Here is a 25,366-nt window from a genome sequence, read left to right as displayed (position 1 = left end):
CCAGTTGCCTGCTATTCTGTGTCTCTCCTTTTTCCCAATTCGAAATATTGCCTTGAGTCCCTCATATCTGTTCACAGATGTTTAGTTAACTCAATATAGCTGAATCATAGCTTTAAATCTTCCCACTTTTTACCCCTTCCATGCTCTCAGTTGCTGTGATCAATCACTACTCTGTATGTTGTTGAGGCTTGAAATCTCAAAATTTTCTGATTTGATGGCTCTTAGAACCCAGAGTAGGGTCTCAGTTGGAGCCTTGCAAATTCTGATTGCAAAGCAACTTTGAGGGTTTTTATTTTTATTTATTTTTTAATCCATCACTCGGAATCTCTTGTCCAGACTCCCATTGTTACGATAATGTGTTTTTGTAACCTTTTCAGTTGCAGTCTTGCTCCATTCCTACCATCTAGAGATGTCCTACAGAGAGGATTTCCCACTGTTTCTACTGAGTCATTTCTTGCTCAGGTTCTTCCTCTCTCTCCTTTTTCACTGCACCTCACATGTAAACAGTTTCCTTTCACTTTCAAGGCACTTCAAAACCATTTTTAGTTGTTTTTTTTCCCCAAGAGGCCATTTCCTATCTCAGATCTTGCTAGCTTCTGCTCCCATCCTTTCAACTTTTCATACCACTTTCTTCCAGGCTGCCCTTTATGCTTGAAAGAAACTTTCTATAAATGCCTCCAAGGCTGCTTCATTGTTTCTCATCATGTTCCCCTTGAAACTTAGTTTTTTTTTTTTTCTCTTTCTTTCTGTCTAGGCTACCTGTACTTCTGACTGGTATTGGGTTCTCTGTTTCCTGTTACTTATGCCCCAAAGCTTGTCTTTTGTGTTAAATTCAAACCATAAGCTCCTTGCAGAGGATGTGCATCCTGTATAAGCAGTATTGAGCGAATGCACAATTCAGTTGTGATCTGAGATGATCTAAACCAAGAATGATGTTAATATAAGTACCACAGAGCACTTCACTGAGAAGGTAGAGGTATCAACCAGTGCTAAAACTAACCCGAACAGTGCTTCACTCGTGCTTTTCCCCCCAAAAACCTGCACGGACTGCTTGGGTGCTCTGACATACAGTTTATTATTACTTCCGATGCCTTAATGTCCTCTCCAAATACTTTCTGTCTGCTTCTGCTGTGGTTGTCTCCCTTGTGACTGCAGCTGAGACAAGCTACATTTAGTTCTTTGTCTTGTACCTCTTATCTTTGTGTCAAATAGATGATAAACAGTTTGAAGACACTACGCACCTGTTCTTTGTCATTAATTCCTAATCTGTCTGTCTATATGGAAATTCGTGATGCTGCATTCCAGTTCTGGGAATGATTTTGCTGGCCTAGATTTGAACTGGGTTTCGGGAAAAAAGGCAGGGGATGTGCTTTGATTGTGACAATAGCCGGTAACAGCTTGTTGCAATAGAAACGGTCTTCGGCAGTGGCTCCTACCATAGAGGTTATCGTTGCATCCTTTGCTGCTGCGCTCCAGAGGAAAGCTGCTGTCGTTCACTGGTCCCTGCAACGGCTGGTGCCGGGATCTGTGCTGACGCTACGAAACCTCAACCTCTGTTAAAAGCTGGGCAGTGATGGGAACAGGATTTTTCTCCTGACGGTACATTCTATGGGAAGTTCTCTTTACAAAGCAGGGGAATGGTCTGGACGCCCTTTCCTGCAGCAGCACCTCCAAGCTGTTTGCCAAGGAAGTAGACCCACTCCTGGAAAGAGTGTTGCCCTACTCCTTGTTGGTAGGGGTGAAAGAATGGGCAAAATAGCTATTAAGAAATGCAATGTCCTTCTGCTGGTAAGTGAATGTAACTTCCCTGCCTATTGATCTTGGCCTTCATTATTTTTATTCTGTTGCTGTATGATTTGAAGTTTCATCAAGTCTCATACATTCTGGATGGTTATTTTGACCACCATGGAGAATGCACATCTAAATCGCTTTTTCTTGGAGTATTTTGGACTTTGTCATTCACTGGCATACCATAAGTGCTGCAGGAGATTTCACCTTTTCGAATAACAGCAGCGTCTCTACTGTAGAGGGTTATCGCCACAAAGGGTTCTGCCCTTGGGACCAGTAAGTAAGTAGAGTCTCCTTTAGGCAGTTCTTAACAATTGTCCGTGCTCTTATATCTTCAGTGTAGCTGATGATTGATATTTGGAGTTGCATGACTGCTTCATCAACCAGAAAGCCAAACTAAAAGGAGCGCTGTATTTCAAGTAGGCAGATGTATCTTACAGGAGTTGCAGGGTAAAACCAAGCTTGGATAAGTCTCCTTGCCATCAGTGTTGGGATTTTGGAGCATGATAGGAAAATCGTGGAAATAAAAGAGCAAAGGGTAACTGTGCAATTAATCTTGCTTTAAAAGCAGTTGCGCCATACTGAAAGGAGAAGCACTGTGTTTGAGACTTTCTAGTTTATTTATAAAAGGCAACTGTAGAAAACCATGTATGTTTGAGTAATGTGCAGCTTTGTCACTAAAGTTGTTTGTAGGACCAATTTTGACTGCTTGAGTCTCTCTAGTCTACCTACATAGATGTAGCTGCAGAATTTAGAAAATATATTTAATGAAGTTGATAAATCACTATTGACAACCTTGAAGCCGAACCCTTAATCCATACCGGTATTCACTCCTGGGCTTTTAATATATATGTATTTTTTTTTGTTCCGAGTTGTCTTCTCTGGTTCTTTCTGTAGTTTAATTTTTTTTTTATGAGTGGCAGTAGCTGAAATGTTCAAGTTTCAATTGAAAAGCAAACCAAAACTTTTTGTGTCATTTTCAGTGTGGGAATTTATATAGATTATATCTGTATAATCTGCTTCCTCTCCTTATGCTCTCTTCAAATGCCCAAAGTCTAAGCTGATCAAATAAAAGCAGAGATTTTTCTGAAGTGCTTTAGTTACTTTTCTAGCTAATCTTTTGACTATTGGCAAGATTTTAATTATAGTTTCTAATCTACAAAGCATTGAAATAAATCTTGCCTTTTATTCATATTGTTGTTTGCATCTGTCACTTTGCATGTTCAAAATAAGGACTGGATAAGCCCAGATGCCAAATTATGATGTGAAGAGTGATAGATTTTTTCTGCCTAAGTAGGTCCTGCTGTACTCCCTCACCTTCTGTAGATATGATTTGCCATGCTTCCACTTACCCCGTGCATATGTTCTCATAGCATCTTCCAGCGTGATTATCTGTACAATTATAACAATCTAACCGGTTAAAGGGCTCTGGGAGCAGATGCTGTGCACTTCTGTTCAGTGTATTTCCCGCAGCCTCCACCTCTTCCGCAGCTGCAGTGTCATTACTGTAATGTTACAGGTGCACGTCAGAATCATTGTGATTGTTGGATCTTTTAGATCTCGCCCTAAGGTGAGATTTAGGGTTAGATTGCTGTAGCGAGCAAACTAAAATGGTTCACCAAACCCAGAAATTTTACTTTTGCTTCAGTCCCAGCCATGGGTATAAAGTGCTGAAATTATTCCTGGCCCTGAAGCAGCTCAAAAATCTTTTTAGAGGACATTTAAAGTAACCCAACAGGGAGAGCAACCACTTTTTCGATGTTTTGTTAAGAGCAGTTATACATCAAAGATAGGTTAAATATTTTAATATATTACTTAATAGCCCCTTATTGATGTCCGGAGATATTTGGGTAAGGGAAAAGGTAAAGGTTACGAGTGTTTATTGGCAGTGCACTGGGAAGATGAAGATAAATTGGCTAATGATTGATGCTTTATTTGGTGCTTACCTCTTAGGAAAGCATGTGGTTACCAGTTTTGTTTATGACTTTGTTGTTTAAACCTCTTAATCAGAATACTAGACTGAGTCTTTGATATTAAATCACATCTCTTAATGTCAAAACATATAGGTTGGTAGAGCGTTTTCTTTAGTTTCCCCTTCTTTGTTTTTTTTTTTTTCTTTTTCTGAAGAATTCCCTGCCTACCTCATATAAAGTTGCAGTTTAAGGAATTAGAAACCTGGATAGAATGAAGAAAAATGGGGAAAATATCTTGAAGCTCAGATAACTGAATAAGATTAACTTGGTAATTGAACTGAGTTCAGGGGCTCCTTATGAAACAGATTTCTGAATTAGCTTTTTGCACTCCAGAAAACTCCAGGTGCCCTTCAGGTGAAATTTTCAGTCTGGGAGAAAAGCTGGGGTGGGTTTCTGAGCAAAGATGAAATAACGGGAGTAAGCTTTTATTCATTTTTCTCTGAAACTCACTGGTAATGAACTGTATTGCGGGCTTGTAGTTCACTAACACAATTTGTCAGTTCTGAGTTTGGTTTTGGGACTTTTCATTTGTTTTTGTGTTTTTTTTTTCCTGTTGTTAAACACAATGTGTTGCAGTTAACATAATCCAGCCAACAATTTAGCTACCCATTGCTTGACTTCTCCGTAATTTTTACTGTCAAATACCGAATCGGTTGTGAGACTGCCACGCCAAATATCCAAGAAAAAACGTTTTCTGCTTTGTGAGATTTTTTTTCACCCTTACTGATATTATGTTGGGATTTGTGTAGGATGGAATCTGCCTCCCTTTTTTTCACAGCTTTCCAATAAATAAAACAATCCGCTGGCCTGTTTTCGTGTCTGACTGTAATTGAATTGTGCGTGACAATGAAACCGATGTTGAGGATTCCATTTATTCCCATACAGTAGCTGTTCCTACTTTATTTGAAGTAATTGCTTTTATTTATTAAATGATTTTCTCTCAGACTATATGCCTGCTTGTCAATATTCACAGTTTGTTCGCTGCCTGGCCCTTTAGTGGTAATCTCTGATTAGTCACTGTGTTCTGAGCCTTTGGAGTTTGTTATGATCTTTTAGAGAGGAAAGAGATGGGGGAGGATTGTGGTTATCTGTAAATAATTAGGCAGGTGGCCTCTTTATGCCAGCTGTGCAAAAAAGAATTCAGTGATCTAATCAAATGCCAAATATGAGCTAACGTGTACTGTGGTTATCGAACCCCGAGAGGCTAAATATGAATAAGCATGCATTTTGCTATGGCTGTGACTAACGCAGCCATAGATTGATTCCATTTTATTCTGCATGGCTATTTTATCATGTTTCATTTGAAAGAGAGAGTAGTAAACCAATTTTTATGGTTACACGACAACAGTGGCAGTGGATGGTGAGTTTGATGAAAGACTAATAGAAGTAGTGATAAGGGCGTTAATTTTTACTTTTTTGTAAGAAAACAAGGAAAATGAAATAGAAGCTCAGAGGCATTTGTTGCACTAAAAGAATATTGTATAAATCTGGCTGCTGCTGTGCTTGCTTATATGGTATCTAAAAGAAGATAGGGCTTTTATTCATCTAGTTCTGGAAAAAAAGTACTCCCAGAAAAGTATAGTGATTTTTCTACCTCATTTTCAACAAATTTTAGGAAGTCATATTTCCCCTTCTCAAAAGGAAATATGAAATACTTTTCAGGAGATACAAATTTAAGGGAATTCAGTGTATGAATCCATAAAATCTGAAAATTTCAGGCTCATTTCAAAACTAGATTTTCAGAAATAATCCAACTTTCTTGATAACGCCCCGAGCATAGTTGGCCTTTCAGCTTTTTGCTCTCAAGCATCTATACTGTCCCAGCTGCATGCTGCCAAACTCTTAGTTGTCTGACCATTCTGTATGTTTGCCTGCGCTTGGTGACTGCTTGGGACCTGTTTGAACCTATGCCACCTGGCCTCTTCTGCAGGGAAGCTCGTGGTCGGAAAGGAGGCTAATATACATTTGAGTCGCATTTTCACATGTCTTGCACCTCTACAATGTGAGTACATGTATGTGCTTGGACATTATGCTAAAGTTCTGAAAGGCTGAAAGAGTTGGGGTTGTTCAGCCTGAAGAAAAGGAGGCTCTGGGGAGACCTTATTGCGGCCTTCCAGTACCTAAAGGGGCCTACAGGAGAGCTGGGGAAGGACTTCTTACAAGGGCATGTAGTGATAGGATGAGGGGGAATGGCTTCAAACTAGAAGAGGGGAGATTTAGATTAGATATTAGGAAGAAATTTTTCACTGTGAGGGTGGTGAGGCACTGGCACAGGTTGCCCAGAGAAGCTGTGGCTGCCCCATCCCTGGAGGTGTTCAAGGCCAGGCTGGATGGGGCTTTGAGCAACCTGGGCTGGGGGGAGGTGTCCCTTCCTATGGCAGGGGGGTTGGAACTCTATGATCTTTAAGGTCCTTTCCAACCTAAACCATTCTATGGTTCTATGATTCACTTGAGTGAAAGGTAATATAAATATAATGGGTTAAAAATATGACTCCGTGTAAGATGCGTTGTGTGAAGAATATATGCAGCTTCAGGAAGTATTATGGACCCTCAAAGACAGAGAGGTCTCGGGAAAGCATAGGGCAAAAAGATATGCCGAAGAAGTAGGTAGTAATGTCCACCAGGGCAGATGTTAGAAATGGAATAAATGTTCTTGAGAGAAATCAGGCAGCACTGACTCTGGATCCCTGCTGAAGAGGGGGATGAACTGCTGCTGCTGCCCACCGTCTGATGCTGAAGTCCACATCTTTCAGGTGGGATGCATAGTGGGATTATGCTTTTGGTTGGCTGACCCCTGAGGGTGAGGGAGGTGTCTGGGTGCTGAAGTGTCAGCTTACGAATGGAGGACCACCTTCTGCAGGTATGTGACAAGAAGCTAGGAAGTGGATCTCTTGTTATACATTCAGCAAGGTTCTTGAAAGCAAATAGTTACTAATTTTATGATATTAAACTATTATGTATTAGATTTTCTTTGAACAGTCATAAATGTTTCATGAAGGATTTCAACAAAGGGTTGTGGGTTTTTTGGTTTTTTTTTTGTTTTTTTCTTTTTTATTTTATTTTTTTTTTAAAGTTCTTTAAACAACACCTGTAATACATGTGTGTGATAAAAACATTTAATACTGAAAGGTAAGAGAACATGAGCATCTGGGTCCGCTGAGGCTGTTCCTTTCCTTTGTGTGTTCAAAATAATCTGTGAGTTCATCTTCCTGTTTTATTTTAATTTGTTAGGGTGGTTGGTATTCTATGAAAACCTGAGTTTTCTTGCTCTGGGTGGATTTGACTGTAATGACACTTTGATAAATCTCTTTTTCTCAGAAAATGCAGTCCTACTGTGAAGTGGCTGCTTAGAGTAGCACCTTCAAACTCAGACAGTCTGCTCTTTTCATAAATTTGGTCGCGTCTGTTGATTTCCCCCATTGGTTTCTTTTTTTTTTCTCCTATTTGTACTGTAAAGGCAACACATAAGTCTTTGTTCATTCTGTTCCATTTAAGCCCATTAAAACACTTCTCTGGTGCACTGCCTTGGGCTCTTATGCACACTAGAGCAAGGCAAGTTTCCTTTCCCGTTGTAACCACTACAGATGAGCACAGAAAACTGAATTTTAAGGTTAAACAGGCCCTGGGTTTTCACAGGTGTCTTGAATGTTATTCACAGCAATAAAATAATCAAGGACGTGTTTTGACCTGCAGAATCTTCCCCTGATGGCAGTGCCTCTCAAGGAATAAGCAGAATTTTAGAGCGAAGTCATCTCTAAAATGAATTTTCAATTAGTCCTTTTGTTCCCTCTGTCCCTCCACTCTTTGCCTCATACACTAGTTATTCATAACCTTTGAGAGTCACTGAGTTACCGCAGTCCAGGTGGTAATTTACCTGCCACACATCACAGAGCGAGGGCAAGCCTCCCTCTCGCGTATCTATTTCTTGAACCTGTTCTTCTCCCACCTGGAGAGGTGGGAGAATTGAGAGAGATTTAAGTAGTCCTGGAATATATGCCTTGGCGCTTCTCAAGGATGAAGTGCCAGATTTCACAAACTTGCCTGGGAGATGGGTGGTATCAGTTGCAGAAACGTGTGAGGAGTCTGTAACTTGTACAGTTTGGCTGCTGTGATAATTTACAAGTAAAATGAACAAAAAAAACCCCACTACAACCAGCAAAGCTTTCCACTTTCATTTTATTTAAAACCAGAAGTGACTGTCTGCATGGTGCGTTTTTATTGACCAAGTAAACTAGGAGTGACGCCTTTGGCTCAAGCAAGAGTTCGAACCATTGTCGTCTTCTCTCTTCCCACTGCCCACTCATCCCGTGACTGGGAGCTGAACAGCCAACACCAAGTGTCTAACTCTGGTCTCCAGCTCTTTTGCCCCGCAGAGGAGCTGCTGAGTTGCTCACTGGAGCCCTCATGGGGCAGCCACGCAGGAAAGATCACATCTGCCATCAAGTAGAGAGCCTGTTGCCCTTGAGGTCAGAGTCGTGGTCTGGACCTGGGACAAATACAACAGAGAAGAGGCTGCTGCGTTGCTCCTTTCTCTGGAGTGCAGGAACAACTGGCTGGATTCTTTGAAAAACAGTCTTTCATTGCATCTGTAATGTTCATCTCCCCCAAGTTTTACCGTGTCAAGAATTATCTCATTAAAAGGCTTTGGGTTTTCCTTTTATTTATTTGTTTATTTTATTTTTTACCTTTCTTCGCTGGCCAGAAGTCTACTGAGGAATTTGGCTATCTACCACAAAAACAGCTTTCTTGAGGCTTTAATAAGTAAAGTGGAGTTGCTTTAGGGAAATTTCCTGCCTGATGACGATTATGTATACTTTTGTGTGTATGTAGGTAGATATAGGAGGCAGATGGTAACAGCTAGTTCTGCAAACTATGTCCCACATATTCATGAATTTTTCAAAATCTGAAATTTCTTGAAGGATCTTAAATTGCCTGTTGTAAGGTTTGGGAAAAAAATATAGAAAGTTCATTTGGTTTGCTTCTTAAGATATGTAGAATCTGTGTCTTAACAAACGTAGTCTATTCTTGAAGCATTAAGGTTGCCCCTAAGGGCCCCAAAGGTGGTGGCACTGTGCGGGGACCTCCAAGTTACAGCAGGTTCCCATCGTGTCTGCTCTTCCTTAACTAATCAAATGTGCCGGGGGAGAGGAGGTAGGGACGGAAGGCTGTGTGTGTCTTTCATCAGCCTGTAATTTCTCTGTTTGAGGTTATAGGCTGCTGTGTGCTATGGCAAAAGAGAATAGAAGTAGTGGCCTCAGATTTATATATGAATTAAAAATTGTTGGCTTGCGGACTTTGGTAAACGTATACATAGATATGGTTGTTTCTCTGTTTTTAGGAATACACTATAGACATAATTTTTGCCCAGACTTGGTATGACAGTCGTCTAAAATTTAACAGCTCAATGAAGGTGCTTATGCTTAATAGCAATATGGTTGGAAAAATTTGGATTCCAGACACTTTCTTCCGGAACTCAAGGAAATCTGATGCTCACTGGATTACAACGCCAAATCGTTTGCTTCGAATCTGGAGTGATGGAAGAGTATTATACACTCTAAGGTGGGTTTTTATTAGAAAAAAAAAAATAGAACTGTTATGACCAGGAATATGAAAAAAATGAATATGTATCAAATTCTTGGCATCTCTTTTGTTGTGGACCAAAGGAATTTGCAAGGAGTTTAAGAAAGGAAATATATTACCTGTATAATAGGGTAAAGACAATTAAAGAGACAGCAAATTTTAATCTCATTTAGGTACAGGTAAGATTAAAAAAAAGATGTTACATGGCACATAGCGCCATGGTGGTGTGTCACTAACATCCTGCAGATCTAATCATAAATTGTTTTGCAGACTTTCTGTTCTAAATAGTTCAGTATCTAATTTCCACCAAATTATATTCTGTAAGTAAAATATGAAATGCTTCAGATACTAAAAATCATAAGAAGTTTGATTAAAGCTAAGGCCCCAGTTCTGCATATTCTTCTTAACATTTTTACCCTTGCAAACTATTAAAATCAACAAATCTGTTCATCTAAATTACGCAAAAGCAAACATGTTGGTGATAATTCTTCTTGGCAAATGGGGGATGCTTGGCCTGGTTTTAGGCTTTCCATCTAGGCTATCTGTACCGATCTTTGAGTCACTTTTCAAACAGTTCTTGAAAGGCTGTAGTCTACAGAAAGCTTTTTAGTGTCATCTCTCAGTTATATTTTTTAAATGTGCCTGAAAAATCTTGCAATAAATAAGGAGCTGATCAAGAAGCAGTGTATGCAGAGGATGCCACAAATCTGATTCTGCTCTTAAGAGTTTATTTATTTTAAACAAGAAGTAGCACCTTTTAATTACTGTCTTTTCAGTCGTTTATGCTGTTCTCATATGGAGGCTAGTTGTGTTGTATGAACAATTTTAAAAGTCTTCTGTATCAGAAATAAGAAGAATTGGGATGTGTCAAAAGGATTCTCCACTCAATTTTTTCTTAGTATGCTTCATTTGAGAGCATACAAATATCTCTGAAGAGCACTTTTTAAACAGTTTATTATATGTTGGTGTTTATAAAAATCTCTAAAAAGCCTCTTCTGTTGACATGCTAATATTTTTTTGTTTTTATTTTTGTAGCTAACAATTCTAGAGTCATACTTGGACTTTACCCTTTCATTGTCCATGAAAGGACATGTTTCAGTGTACAGTTTCTTTTAAACAGGGTATAAGTAACGCAGAGAAACAAACGCAACCAGAAAAAACCCATCTGAGCTCTCCCAGAGCAATTGGTTGGAATTATTGTGCTAGAGTATGAGCTGTGAAGGGCAATGAGCTAGTAATAAACCAGCAGAACAGGCATTCATCCAGCACTGTAACATGTAAACATCTGTATAGGTGAGGATACGGCCTGAATTTGGTGTAAGATGGAATAACATTGAAAGCTTCATATGTTGGTTATTGAAGGAGCAACAATAGGATCTGACAGTGCTCCAAATTCACAGCGCTCCCCTGTACTACCACTCTTTCCCCATTGGTAATTCAGGGAGCAGATGTGATGAGTCTCTTAGTGGCGTTTACTGAATTTTCTATGAGGGTAGTCCTTGGTCTGTTCATTGAATCAGTGAGTCCAGACCTAGTTCTGTTGCTTTTAATAGAAGTCTGGTTTTGTTTTCTTTTTCTTTGAGCGTTTGACTATCCAAAGGTTGAAAATGGAAAACGAAGGCAATAAATACATATACCATAGTTGGCCAATTTGCAAAGCATCTTCAGAGGGATGCAAGTGTTTTACTTGGAAATGTGTGTGGAGGATTGTCCTTCCCCCCCCCCCCAGTATAGAGCAAGAAATACACTTTCCCTTATAAACCTCTCTCTTAGGCAGGACAAATGTCTAGAAGGGTCCTAGTGATATTTTGTGTAGAATAACTGCTTTGTTCACAGACTTACAGAGTGTTCTGGCAGCGTGTGGCAGAATCTTCCTTTCCCCATCCCTTTTTGTCTAGTGTGTAGGTATTGCATACAGTCAAGTATGTAAGCATTACGGTAAGTTTCCAAGTTGATTTTAAAAGGCATTCTGACTTTCTTCACAGTGTTACCAACAAAGGAGGTGGTATTTTAAAAGCAAATAAGGCAGTTTGGAATCTAGCCCTTTACTCTAGCTTCCTAGTGGAAGTTAGTAGAACTGGGTTTTGCGTTGATTGCCCAGAAGCTCTTTGGAAATAGCAGGGCCTGTTGTGGTAGGACAAGGGGTAATGGCTTTAAACTAAACAAGGGGAGATTTAGACTAGGTGCAAGGAAGACATTTTTTACGCTGAGGGTGGTGAAACACTGGCACAGGTTGCCCAGAGAGGTGGTGGATGCCCCATCCCTAGAAACAGTCAAGGTCAGGTTGGACGGGGCTCTGAGCAACCTGATCTAGTTGAAGATGTCCCTGCTCACTGCAGGGGGGTTGGACTAGATGGCCTTTAAAGGTCCCTTCCAACCCAAACTATTCTATGATTCTGTGATTATATGAAATCTGTGATAGTATTTTCAAAAGCAGTGATTCAGTTGATACCAGTATGAGTCCTAAACTACTTCTAAAAATGTGTATTAGTTGCCTGAATTGCTTGAATGCCTTAGACATTAAATGAGCAGAAATATCGTCTGCTCTTTCCTATCCATGCTACTGTCTTCAGCAGAGCTGCTTCCGTGAGTACAGACCAAGCCCAAGAGTGTCCCCACTTTGTCTCTCGTGTATATAGCCACCAGATGCAATGATGCCAAATGCAATTTGACCTGACAAATGTGTTCTTCAGAAACTTCCTTTATTTGCTATGACAAACTCCGTTCCTTGACCTGCCTTCAGTCCCTCCCTTTTACCCCCTATTTCTGGTAGAGAGCTGAGAGATCCCCCCAAATAAATTGAAATTTTTGAAATGGCTCAAAATGACAGCTGAAACAACACAGGTCCTCAGGTTGTGTATGATGAGAGTTTTTGTTCTTTGGCGGTGACGCTGGATGCTTTTTGCAGACACACAGTTGGCTATGCATAACATCCATTAATTGGCAAAATTGATTTCTGTGCGTGTTCTTTACTATTTAGTCTGAAGTATCTGGATGCTGAATATAACCTTTTTTCTTCTTTTTTTTTTTTTTTTTTCCCCTTCCTTTTCTGATCAGGCTGACAATTAATGCTGAATGTTATCTTCAGCTTCATAACTTTCCTATGGATGAACACTCCTGCCCACTGGAGTTTTCAAGCTGTAGGTGGTAAAATACTTCTTTTTCTTTACATTCAGGCTTTAAATTTCCTTAAATTCTGTCAGCAACAGAGCAAGTGTTTACTTCTTAAAGATTTGCAGTGAAGGAAAGAACTGATCTGTTTATGTTTTGATTAGATTTATTGCATTTTTTAATGCATTATTAAATGCAGTGATGAATGAGTTGAATTACATGCATTTTATTTAGTTGCAACTTTAAAAATAATTGTATAGCTTAAGAGACTGATACAATGCCCATTCCAGTTAATGAAAATCTATTGCCCTGGAAGAACTTTATTTTTTATGCCTGCCAGACTTGCCAGCTTTGAATTAGTTCCATGTGATATACTTAAAAGTAAAAGTAACATCTGTCTTCTTCAACCTGTTCCTGTAAGTGCTTAATCAGTATAAGAAATCCTTCTCCTTTCAGTGGGACTTATTTATGTGAGCAAGAAACACAACTTTCAGGCTTCAATTCTTTAATATAAACTATATTTAAAAAAAAAAAAAAAAAGATGTTCCTAGGGGAATTGTGCTATTACTGGAAAAAGAAACCTGAACCACCTGAACACAGCTAAACGACCTATTCCTAAATGTGAAAAATAATAGGCAATGAAATCAAACTTCAGTGATTCTTTTTAAATTAATATTTTCATTTAGTACTTCCATCTTCAGTGCTTCTAGCTAAATGAGCTTTGGTAGCGCTCCGTTGATTACATAGATGTGCCACACAAACGAGTCTTGCTTAATTTCATTTCCGCCTTTCTGCAAGATAATGTGGGGCAACATGTGAGTCACGTCAAAATCAAAAAGGTTGCACTTCCTTAAAGTTGAAGTACTGGACAGTGAATCAGGCCACAAGAATCCATCCTGGGAATAATAGAAAAAGAAATTTTCAATAAATGTCAATAGGAATTTTATCGAATTAGGTACTAATTAGTGTCAGTCCTTTTAAGCTCTTTGTAGTCTTTTAATGACAATGTATATTACATTTGTGTATTAATTCATAGTGGCAATTCTGAGCCAGTTTTTCATATCTGAGTTCCAGAATGTTGTGTAGATATTTTCAAAATGTTTGTATTCACATAGTTTTTTGGCCAATCATATATTTAGCCAGGCTTAAAACTGATGGTAGGTATTTTGGGGTTAAATTTCAAGTTTGGCTTTCTCTCTGATCCACTTTATGTATAGCCCTGGTTTAGTTTATAAACAACTTCAGAGATCACAAAACATGTTTTGATATACATTGTGGCTGAATGCCTGATTTGCTCTGTTTTATTCTAGATGGATATCCCAGAAATGAAATTGAATACAAATGGAAAAAAACCTCTGTTGAAGTGGCAGATCCAAAATACTGGAGATTGTATCAGTTTGCATTTGTAGGGTTACGAAATACAACTGAAATTTCTCATACCTTGTCAGGTAAGGGGAAGTGTTAAGTTTTATTTAATGTAGTAAAATGTAGAACAAGACTAACAGATGAAGATACAACTGAAAACCATTTTCAATGACGTGTAAGTATTTTTTCTTTTTTTTTTTTTTGATTTATAGGTGATTATATTATTATGACAATCTTCTTTGATCTCAGCAGACGTATGGGGTATTTTACTATTCAGACATACATTCCTTGTATACTCACAGTTGTTCTTTCATGGGTGTCATTTTGGATCAATAAGGATGCAGTTCCTGCAAGGACTTCTCTGGGTAAGAATGTCTTTTTTCAACCTTGAAGGGTCTGGTACTCCCCAGGAATACAAATCTGCAGCAGGGAGTAAATTAACCACAGTTTGTTCCCCTTCAAATTGTGACCATTGGTCACCCTTTCTCTTGAACTGCGGGATTAGGAGTAGGAGCATCCTGCTGTGGTTGCACAGCAGGGCCCAGGGAGGGAGAGCTGAGAATGGAAATCTGGAAATCCGGAAATCCTGATCCAAGCCTTGTGGATCTGCTGTTGTTCATATAAATACATTTTCTTCTCCTCTATATTCTTTTTGTCATCTCCAGGGATGGCAATACGGCAATTATTTGTCTGACAAGTATGATTAAACTTCACTTAGCATCATGGAACAAAGGACATCATTGCTACACAGGCGAAAACCATGAAGATCTGTTTTGTTTTGTTTTGTTTTTTAATTGTTTTTTTTTATTGTTTTTTTTTTTAATTTTTTTTGTTTTTGTTGTTGGTGGTGTTTTGGGTTTTTTTCTTTCAGTTGTTCTTTTAAGCCCAGAATAGGACAGAAAATTTGCAACCAAAGTTGCGCTTCAAGCAGCTAAGCACATAACTCACAAAAACTGACTCACTCTCCTGCTTTTACTACAGACAGTACTGAAGTGTGTTGCAAGTTCTGCTACGGAGATAACTCAGTGTTCGTGTTGTCTTGGCTGACCTGTTTAGCGCTGTGTCAGTCTCCTTCATTTGACTGTTCAGGATTTACTTGGAGAAGAGTCATAGTCCCCACATAAAGCGCGACAGACGGGTGCGTGGAGTGCACAGGACTCCAGGACTGGCAACGTTGAGCTTAGTAGTGACAGATGCTTTTAGTAAAACTGGTGACAGCAGTGCGACCTGTTTTGGGGGAAAGATCAAGAGCTGAGAGTGTATCTTAGGAAGCGAGAGGTGTAAGTTAATTTTCCTCATCAGCTTATAGGACTGTGAACACAGCATTCCCACGTAATAGGAGCGTTTCCTACCAGAAGGGTGAGTCCAGGCTTTAACTCCCAGCCTTTCCCACTGAAACTGGGCCACTGTGGAGTCAAGCCTGCAAGATTAATGAGCCAGGAAGTAAAGTAAGCAAAAATGAGCACAGCTCAGTAGCCAACTGAAAAAGTAAGGGAAGAAAATCCGAGTCTTGGATCTTAACTTTATGCTGTTTCGAAGTATTGCAACATTTAGCGAAGAGAGCCTAAAATCTTGAATAAAGTGAAATTTATCTCTTGATAGATTCAAATCTTGATTTAGAAATTTATTATGAGGTTTCTTTGACTGACTGTTGGACATAATTGTGGGTACCATCTGGGAAGACACTAGCTATAACAGGAAAAACTGTTGTATTGGTATCCTCCTAGTTGTCTATCCAATTTGTTCTTTTTACAGAGTACTTTTTCTGTGCCGTGAACCTAGCAAATCTGCCTTTGATCTCATGGTTAAGCCAGAGTTTTCATGCTCCCACTTCAGCAGTACTAACCTTCATCTACTTGAGATGTACTACAAAGGTTTGCAATATCATATTTACAGCTCCCTGCAGTTAACTCTGAGCTGCTTTTGTGTGAACATGCAGAAGCCATCGTTTGTAGGATGACTTTTCTCACATGCAGATGTTCCGGTGAAGAAGAAAGAGAATACCAGTCAAATAGGCACAGTTTTATAGAAAAACACTGATGAATGAAGACAAGAAAGGCAAAACTAAGCCGGGTCCATCGTGGCAAGCAGTCGTGATGCTGTGGAAGGTTTGCTCCCCGTGACAGCCCCCTGTGTGCCTTTCTCATGGTGGAGGGGACTGGGAAAGTCCATGTCTCCTTTTGTCCTCTCTGAACAGAAGTCCATAAGGGGAACGGTGGGGTGTGACTTCCCACCTGGAGGCTGTGCTGGGCTCTGGTACACTGAAAAGTCTTGGGCCTTTTCCTTCCGTATATGTTGGAAGATCCTGGCGGATTGTGGTTTCCCAAAGCGAAAGGATTGAGATGGTTAAAAGTATTTAGGTATTTAACTGTGCGGAGAAATGCCTAATTGATTTTCAAAAGCATCTAGTGGCAGCGAAGCACTTTTGAAAAACTCTGTGGTTATCTGTTTGCCCTTTTAGGCATGTAATTTCATTGGGAAATCTGTCGCAAAATCACCACTGCTTTCCTGCTGCAGGATCAGTCCATAGCAACCCCTGATTCCATGCCTTGATTTAAAAGCTGTAGACAGCCTCACAGTGGCGTAACACATTTTTTGCAATAGGTCTTTGCATGTAAATAACAAATTATTTGTGTGTTCAAGTATTGCTCTCCAAAGGAAAGGTCACGTATTAATATTGGACTGCTATGAAAAAGGCTTTGCATCTCCCTGAAGCATCAAATGTAAGAAGAAAGTGTTAACACCTAAATGTTAAACCAGTGAAGAGTGGTATAGTTGAGATTCTGAACACATTGCTGTTAAGGCCAGCTTGTTCTTTTAATTAACTTGTATGTAAGTAAATCAAGGGAAACATTTTCTATTACTTACGATGTAGTATTGAAAAAATACCTAGTAATTTAGAGAATGAGACCAGAAAGGCCATAAAGGTCATCTAGTTTGATCTGCTACATGTCAGAAGCAAACAATTGAAAATGTTATTCTTTTCTCTTGTTTTCCGAAAGTTTGAAATCATTGATAAATAACACACCTTTTTTTTCTGAATGTGTCCTTTTCTATGTTTTAATCTTTCAAGAGCCAAAGGACTTTTTGGGTGTTTATAAAATTTGTGTGCTCATTTGTACCTGTTTGTCTGTTGTATTTGTTTTATCAGTGCATTCTATAACAGATTTATAAAATTACACAAACTTTCTCAGTGTCAGTGTCTATTCAGTGTGTTTTGAAAATGGGAGAGATTTAAACCGAAGGTGAAATGTGCTGTCTTCTGTACGATCCCACGGTGGCTGCTGGATCCATAGAGGTGGCTTCTTACAATAGCACCGATGTGTGTGGATGTGATCAGTGGTGAACCCTGCTGTGGCTCAGTTCTTGAGTGCCTCATGAATGAATTAAGGGCTAATTTGAGGATTTTTCATTGCGACAATATGATTGGGTTGCTTATACACTTCCCTCTTCCTGTCTTTTTTTCTTTCTTTCTCAAACAGGCATTACAACGGTGCTGACCATGACAACGCTGAGTACAATTGCTAGGAAGTCACTCCCAAAGGTTTCCTACGTGACAGCAATGGACCTTTTTGTTTCAGTTTGCTTCATTTTTGTGTTTGCTGCCTTGATGGAATATGGCACCTTGCATTACTTTACCAGCAACCGAAAAGGGGACAAAGGAAAAGAAAAGAAGGCAAAATCTAAGCCATCAGTAAGTTTAGCTGAACAAGAAAAAAAAAAACCCAGAATGTTCTTTATTGTAGCATTGACTTTGAGAGACTGGTTCTTAAATAGAAGGGCTTATGTTCAAAGATAATTAACGCTAATATTTATTTTACCATTTTTTTAGAGTTTGGGGCTTGTACTAATTTTCTGTAAATACTACTAATGAACAAAGGTTTCAGATCATTCCACTAATACATGAATGAGAACACGTAAACCTAAGCGAGAGAACAGTTTGATATACTATTCCGTGCTTCTGTGCCGTGCCCAAGCCCTTGGTGCTCCTAGAGGTGCCCGTGGAGTGTGTGCCCATGGAGACAGTTCTGTCTGAGCACAGTGCTTCTGAAAACAGCACCCGGCAGAGAAGCATAGATGTGACTGTAGCAGTAGAGATAATGTAAATGGACTGAAGGTATGAGGATTTGTTTGCATCTGCATCACCTAACTTGGGTCTTACCTCGCCAGCTTTGCAAAGGAGTAAGTGCTTATTATTGGTCAGTATTCTGATTCCCTTCCACTTCAGAAAGTCTACTCTAACTCTTTCTTTTTTTTTTTTTTTTTTTAATTTCCATATTTCTTTCTGGTAAAATGAACCTTCTGCTTTTACAAGTTGATGTTTGTACGGTGTGAATCCCCACATAGCCTAGGAAAAAGTATTATTCAATTTTAAGAGGCTTTCTGTTCGTGTAGTAAGAATACTGGAACTTCCAAAGGATCTATTGTTGGATGCCAGTACAAATATTTAAAGCCAATCTTTAAACTAATAAAACATTGAGGTAAAGGTGTTAAATATCTTATTCATTCAAACACTAGTCTTAATATTTGAGGCTTGATTGTAGTCATCTTTCGGAGAGAATAAGAAGAAGGACAATGTTATAAAGCCCCCTTGCAGATCATTTCATCAAAGGAAGCTGGCGCATAGTTGAATCATAGTATCAGTTGTCTTTTCTGGGTGAAGGCTGAATACCACCTGCGTAAGATCAAACAGAAATTGAAATGAAATTACAGAAGCCTGGATAAGGAGATGCAGAAATCCTGTTATGAACCATATCCATTCTGCGACTAGTGTCGGAAAGCACCGGCGCACCCGTTTCGAGCGGGGCTGCTGTGGGAGACTGTCTTACGGGGGGCACTGCGGGGCTGCTGCGGCTTAATACCGGGGAAATGAGAGTCCTTACGTTTCATACGGTGAGCTGGTCTGAGCAGATCAGCTGTGTATTTAGGACAAGGCGAGTGGTGAAGGGTTAATACTGCCTTGGTCAGACATCACTGTGATCCTCAGGGAATCCAGCACAGCCAAGGGAACTGGAAAATGGAAACCTCAAACCTCCTTCTTGTTAGCGGTAGAAGCAAATGTGGGTAAACGGAGTGATAAGGGTAAGAGAGAACAGAGGCTGCAGAATTTGGGGGACTCCCCAGTGTCAGCATAGCAGATTCAATTTTACGTTGTTGCAATGAGGTCTCAACACCACTTAGGGAACAGGGAGCTGAAATAGGTCTCCTCTCAGCAACAAGGAGAAAAGGAAGAGGGGATGAAATACTGCTTATTCAAACCAGGGAGATATTAAAGATCAGCTGCTGGCAGATCAACAGCCGTCAAAGTGTTTTGCAAGTGTACTCTATCGAATGGAGTAATGAGACTTTCCAGAATCTGTTCACACATCAGCTATTTGTGCGATAATCTGTCAAATGCTTTGAGATTTTCAGTGCATATGACAATTTAAAACGTAGAATAACGGTGAGATAGAAACTGTGACACTTACAGAATAAATAGCTGGAGTTTGGACTAAGATTAAAATTAGCAATATAATACTCAAAACACTGTTCAGTTGTGTTTTACTGTGTTCTTAAAGTATGCTTTTTATTTCTAGGTAGTTGAAAAACAACCATATTTTCACACAGAATTCTTTAAACATGTTTCAGGACGTTATGGCTATAAGACCATACTAGATAAGAGATTATTTTAAAAAAAGGGGGGGTAGTGTTAAATCGAATATACTTAGATGCAAGGATTCTAATTTGATAAATAGCTTTTTTGGTGAGGTTTTATAAAAAGGCTATACAATTTCTCGTTCCAAATAGAAGAATTAAAGAACCATCTGATTAATTAGTAGGAAGTCATACACTTACCAATCCTCCCCCTGCCTTTATCTTTGTCAAAGACTCCTATTCATTCTTTGTCTCTTGTAGTTATGGATATGTAACTCAAAACAACAATTTAATTAAAATAGCCATTTTAATTCCTTCTGAAAAGTTCTCATTTACAGGTGGTTTTTCCTTGGAAAACTTGCCTTGCCTAGGTCTTCTATTTCTGTTGCAAAATGCAATAAAAGCTTATTATTCCAGCAACTGATGCCAATAAGGTACAATAAATGATCATGTGAAAAAAATGGTGAGATTTTACAAATGATTACAGCAGTTTTATCGTACAAAATAAGTGCTGGCATCATTCACAAAAAAGTAGAGTGAATTGGCTTATGTAAATCCACATTAATAACGATAATGAGTTTGGGCAGGAAAGATTAAACTTAATTAGTTGTGGATCTTGTTCTGATCATCATTTCACCTGAAGTGAATGCATCACCTGTGCTGTGATCTCCACAGAACAGAGCTTTCTTTTATACATGTATTAGTCTTAATACAGAATAATTTGGTTTTGGTCCTATCAGAGTGTATCATAAATGTTTCTCTCTATATGTGGAGTTTTATCTATGGTATCAGTAGGCACATACACGAACAATCAGCATGTACTACTCTATCTCCATGGTTTTAGGTTTTCTTTTTAAGTCTCGGCCAACTGATAGGACCTCATTTTCTTGTGAGGTGTTGCTCTTTTTTTCCCCTTTTCCCTCACGTTGTTTCTTTCTCACGCTCATTTTAAGTACTCCCTGCAGGTAGTGAGACCTATAAGATGGCACCGTCTTGCTGCCTGTCTCAGAGGCCTGTACTCAGTAGCCAGCTTCAGTCTGTGCTGGTGACACGAGCAGTGAAAAGCAGTGCTGTTATTTCCTCCTCCTCCCACGGTGTTTCACAGTTGGGGATTCCTGTTTTACCCCACTAGTAGAAAGGAATCGTGCCATGAATCTTACTTTGGCAGAACCAACAGTCAGAAAATCCTTGCAAAGCCAGCGTAGGCCTGAATCAGAAATAAGCATCTTTCCCCGTATATCTTCAACAAAATAATGATTTTGTAAGTTCAAAAAAAAAAAAAAAAAAGTTTGATCTTACTTTTGATGTTTTATAAAAATAAGCCCTGTTTGCAGTGCCTCACGTTAGGGTAGAAGCATGTAACTGCTGTTTGTGAGCATTGTCAGTATTTTATCATTACTGAAAAGAATAACGAGGTCCTTTAGGATGATAATTAGCTCCCTGGGTCATCATGTCTAAAAAGTGCTGAAACAGCAGTCTGTGTGGAAATTCCTCTGCTAAAGACACTTATTAAATAAAGCCATTTAAAAACGCGGTGGATACCGTACTGCTTTAACATCACCCCTTGGGACGTCGGGTGAAATGTCCCTGCAGCAATAGTGCCTCCTTAACAATGTATAGAGATCTGTGTACTGGGCAACATAATTCTCTGGAAGTGGGACAACAGGACTCTGAAACATAACAAGAACGTACGTGGTGTGGCTTCCTGCTTCTTGTATTTTTTTCATATCTTTTCATTGCCTGTCACGTCTAATTGTTTAAGAGAGATTCTTCTCTACACTTCAATAGCCAGTTAGTTCTTCTGAGTGCATCCTTTCCTGCTGTATTTATTCCTTACATGACAAAATACGGAGAAGGTAGAAAAGAAAGAAGACAATGTAAGAGTAATGTTGATGTAACCCCTATCTTCAGTCTGAAGATTTCAGAAAAGATGCCAAAGGTGTGTGGGGGGGTGGGGGATGGGGGGTTGAAAGAAAGAGGATTATGGGTTAGTTTAAAAAGGCTAGGAGATTTAGAAAAAGGAAAAAAGGACAGACAGAGAAAGAGAATGTCTTTTGAAATATTCAGGAAAACAAGTATGAAGAGTGAAGAACTGCGTGGAAACAAAATAATAAAAGGGGGAAAGATGGACAAGCAAAAGGAAGGTGAAAAGGCAAAAGTCACAAGAAAGGGAATATCAAACAGTGCATGTTCTAGGCAATAAGGCACCCAGATTTTTTCTATGAAAATTATTTATGAACTTTAACATCTATGACACTGAGTTTTCACCAGATTGCAAGAGGGTTGAGTTATGCCCACAGAAAGTAAAAGTAAGAATTAAGAGCTGAATTAATCAGTTTCACTGCCTTCAATGGCATTCTTCTAAGGAGTCTTATGTCTTGGTGTCTCAAGGCGGGGCATATTGTTTAGGGATCTAACATCAGAGGGATAGATGACATAGCCTGGGCTTATGTGCCTCAGTCTCTCAAACTTCACCAGTGATGCTGTACTAATCCCATTAGTTTTTTGTTGTTTTTTTTTTTTGGTGAAAACGTAGCTTCCAGAAACACATCCAGTCTTGTTCTAAAGACTTTAAATGATGGGAGAACCATCATTCCCTTGGTAGTGATGCTTATGACCTGCCTGTGGACTTGCTTGTGACCCAGTCGTCAAGCTGTGACTGACTTCAGAATGTTCTTTTGTGTTGTGTAGATGGGATCAGCCAACCCTGTCTGTGTAACTAATTATCCACTATTCCCAAATCCCAGCACAACCCAGTGTTCACCGTGGCAGGTGAAAATCATTCATGATCTTTTGCCTGCATGAGCTAATTATATACAGCAGTTCATAATTCACAAAGCTCCCCAAACTGTTTCCTTTAATATTAGAATTTTTGTATATTGTATGAAGATGCTTATATTGACCTTTGCTGTGGAAAGCCTATGGAATTATTTAATGTGAGGGTAAAAATAACCCGCAAAACTCTATTTTTCTTTTTTGTTTTTCTTAAGAAACCACCTGCAATTGCTGTTCGACCTGGATCAACTCTAATTCCAATTAATAACATTAATCATCTCCCTGAACGTGATGATGATTATGGATATGAGTGCCTAGAAGGGAAAGACTGTGCTAGCTTCTTTTGTTGTTTTGAAGACTGCCGCACAGGATCTTGGAGAGAAGGAAGAATACACATCCGTATTGCAAAAATTGACTCCTATTCTCGAATCTTCTTTCCAACTGCCTTTGCATTGTTCAATCTTGTTTACTGGATTGGATATCTCTATCTCTAAGTTTCAGAGGTTTGACAAACTCAGAAAGAAATGCTAATTGAACAGTCATTAACACTTTTCAGTGAGCAGTCAAAGATCAGAGCTGGTCCAAAATGATTCAAATTGTTTGGATGCTTTAAAAATTTGAAACAATGAGAGGAAATATGGTGATGCAGTCTCCCTCTTGTGATCAACGATAGAACTGATACTGGTATTTTGAAGAGAAAATTTAAAAATAAATATCGCTAAGATTTAACTTGCCTGAACACACACGTATTTTTGTCCAGCTTTAACAAAATGCAGAGTCAGGAGGCTGTGCTATTTAACTGGGCAGTTCTACATAAGCTTTCCATTTTAATCCTCAATGATAATGCAGATGAATTTTGTAGCATCTCTTACACCTTTACAAAGAAAGCCTTAATAAAATGGGATTAGTTATTCTCATCCATTTCATCCATAAGGTGATGATTTTATTAATCCCTGATTTAAAAAAGTTGAAATGGAACATTTCTATTTTTCAACCAGCCATTTGTTCTCTGCAGTATGTTAAGAAGAGTGATTAAGTCATAATTAATCACATTCAGATTTATACAGAATGCAGAGATTAGAGCAGTGAGAAATGGATATATCACAAAACCCCCAAGGGTAATTCTGAGCTTGTCTTTCCCTGACCATTGATACAGGCTTTTGGCTTTCAACCCTGGATTACATTCATGTCTGTGCTCCATCTGCCATTACTTCACTGTTGTGAATTCCCCGAAGTTCTCCAAGAGGGCTACAACTTTCCAAACTTCCTACCCAGCTGCCATTGCTTGCTCATTTCATGGAAACCGGACTGATGTTGGCTAACTGAGATTCTGGCTGTTAAGCATAATGCTCTTCACGTCCTTCCTGTTCCCCTCTCCTTTGCCTGATTCGTACTTGGGGCCAGAGAAAAAGTCATTTGGTAGAATTTGTATCATCGGAGTTTGGAAAACCTGCAACAGTGCTATAGTCATTGTATTCAAAGCCACTGTGTTGAATCTCCAGCCCCGAAAGTGTAGTGTGTGACCTACTCCACTTTGCATACAGTGTGATTTCGTAGATTCTGCTTGTTACTGTGTGTGCTACTCACTGAGCCAATGCCAAATGGTACGAATTTACTGAACCTGTGGTATGGATTGCTGTGTAATTACCTCCCTGATATTTCTTTGTTTCTAACGGAAAAGCCCAGTTACTGGGAGGGGGTGGGTGGGGGTGCAGGTAAGAATAATCCTTATGCATTGCAGATCCTTCTCCAAGATGGGATGTATTCCCCCCCCCCCAGATCATAGGACCAGTTCTCCAGCCTTTCTGTGTTCACCTTGGTAGCAATTCCTCGGTAGTAGCCTTTCTGGACTGACTTCCCTGTGTCGACTGTTGCTGGCTGGCAGCATTTAGTATCTCATTTCTATTTTTAAACCCATTGTCTTCATTATGGAAAAGTGCAGGTTTTCCTCCTTTCTCAAAAAGAAACTGGTCTCAAGTGAGCTTGCAAAAATCACTGTAAAATTAAGATATGCATTAAGTAAAAGTCAGAATTACACAGAAGACCTTACAGATCTTTAAAGAGGATTAATGGGATTAGCATTTGGCTGTAGGTAAGGATGTTCAGTACTGGAGATAAAGACATGATTAATGGCTAATAATAGAAAATGATACATGAAGGGCCCCTCCCCCCCAATATTTCTGTTGAATGTGCTCCCTCCTCTGAATTTCTCAGAAAAAGATTAATGTATTTTCATATTCTGGTTGGTACCAGACATAATAAGACATGATATGCAATACACATTTCAGATGAAATGTTGCTGCAGTGTTCAGCCCCAAAGTTTAATAGAGAATGCAAGACTATGTGCAGTGATTCTGGATGAAAGTGTGATCCCATATTAATGCAAACTCTATTTCAGTATTTAGCTGATGAAATATGAAAGTGGTTGAGGGAATCTGAAAGCCTGCTGTCAAGGTTAGCTGACATTACTTGTTGCGTGACCTTTCTAGGCACCAACTTCTTCTGACTGTTTGGCTGAGCGTAGAAGTGCAGCATCATTAACAACACTGATCTACTATAATGTATTGTTTCTTTAGAGTCTCATTTTCAGAAAATGTTCAGTACAACGGAAATGTGTCAGTTTTAATTCCATAGTGCAGTTTGATGCTTTTTGACAGCACACTAAACACATTCCTCTGTAGGAGGGATGAAGGTGGCTTCGGCAGCAGTATGTTGGATTTGTACTTGAAAAGCAGTCCGCTCGCTACACAATACAAGGCCCGGATTTTGCGAGCTCCCGATTTTCATTAATTCACCTTTAAACAAAAGGAACTTGAAAGAACTTGGCACTTCACAAGGGGAAATACAAATTTCACAGCCTGCTCTCCTCTGGCACATCTAGTTAGCTTTTTCTATTCATGTGGTTGTCAGTTGCCAGTCAGCCTCCAGTGACTGAATTGGAGAACAGAAAACATCCTGAATTGGCAAGGGATGGATAAGAAGTCTTTCATCTCTAATTTCTATGAAACAATGTAATGGAGTATTAAAGCTATTGAATGTTATGGCTGTTTGGCTTATGGATACACTTGCTTCTGTCTGTTGACAAACTTTTCTGTGTACTTCATTTGTTTCTGATGAAATAATTTTAGTTTCCCATAGTG

General features: G+C 39.2%; 1 protein-coding gene across 3 annotated transcripts in view; it reads left to right on the top strand.

Moving 5' to 3' along the window:
- The window catches only part of GABRG1 (gamma-aminobutyric acid type A receptor subunit gamma1), a gene marked incomplete at both ends in the record, with an annotated part of 57,326 nt that extends 34,606 nt beyond the window's left edge, over positions 1-22,720 (top strand). For 2 of the 3 annotated variants that reach the window (XM_082482688.1, XM_082482687.1), the window contains 6 exons: positions 9,100-9,320; positions 12,399-12,481; positions 13,763-13,900; positions 14,030-14,182; positions 17,300-17,511; positions 22,442-22,720. In XM_082482688.1, coding sequence (XP_082338814.1) covers positions 9,100-9,320; positions 12,399-12,481; positions 13,763-13,900; positions 14,030-14,182; positions 17,300-17,511; positions 22,442-22,720 — 1,086 coding nt within the window. Of the gene's footprint in view, positions 1-9,099; positions 9,321-12,398; positions 12,482-13,762; positions 13,901-14,029; positions 14,183-17,299; positions 17,560-22,441 lie in introns of those variants that run through there. The other variant, XM_082482689.1, reaches the window with a different exon arrangement.
- Positions 22,721-25,366: the final 2,646 nt, after the last annotated feature.

This window comes from Vanellus vanellus, assembly GCF_965231255.1.
Source record: "Vanellus vanellus genome assembly, chromosome: 4".
NCBI classification, from domain to species: domain Eukaryota; kingdom Metazoa; phylum Chordata; class Aves; order Charadriiformes; family Charadriidae; genus Vanellus; species Vanellus vanellus.
The sequence above is the reverse complement of the archived record's forward strand: the minus strand, read 5'-3'. Positions and strand labels throughout refer to the sequence as shown.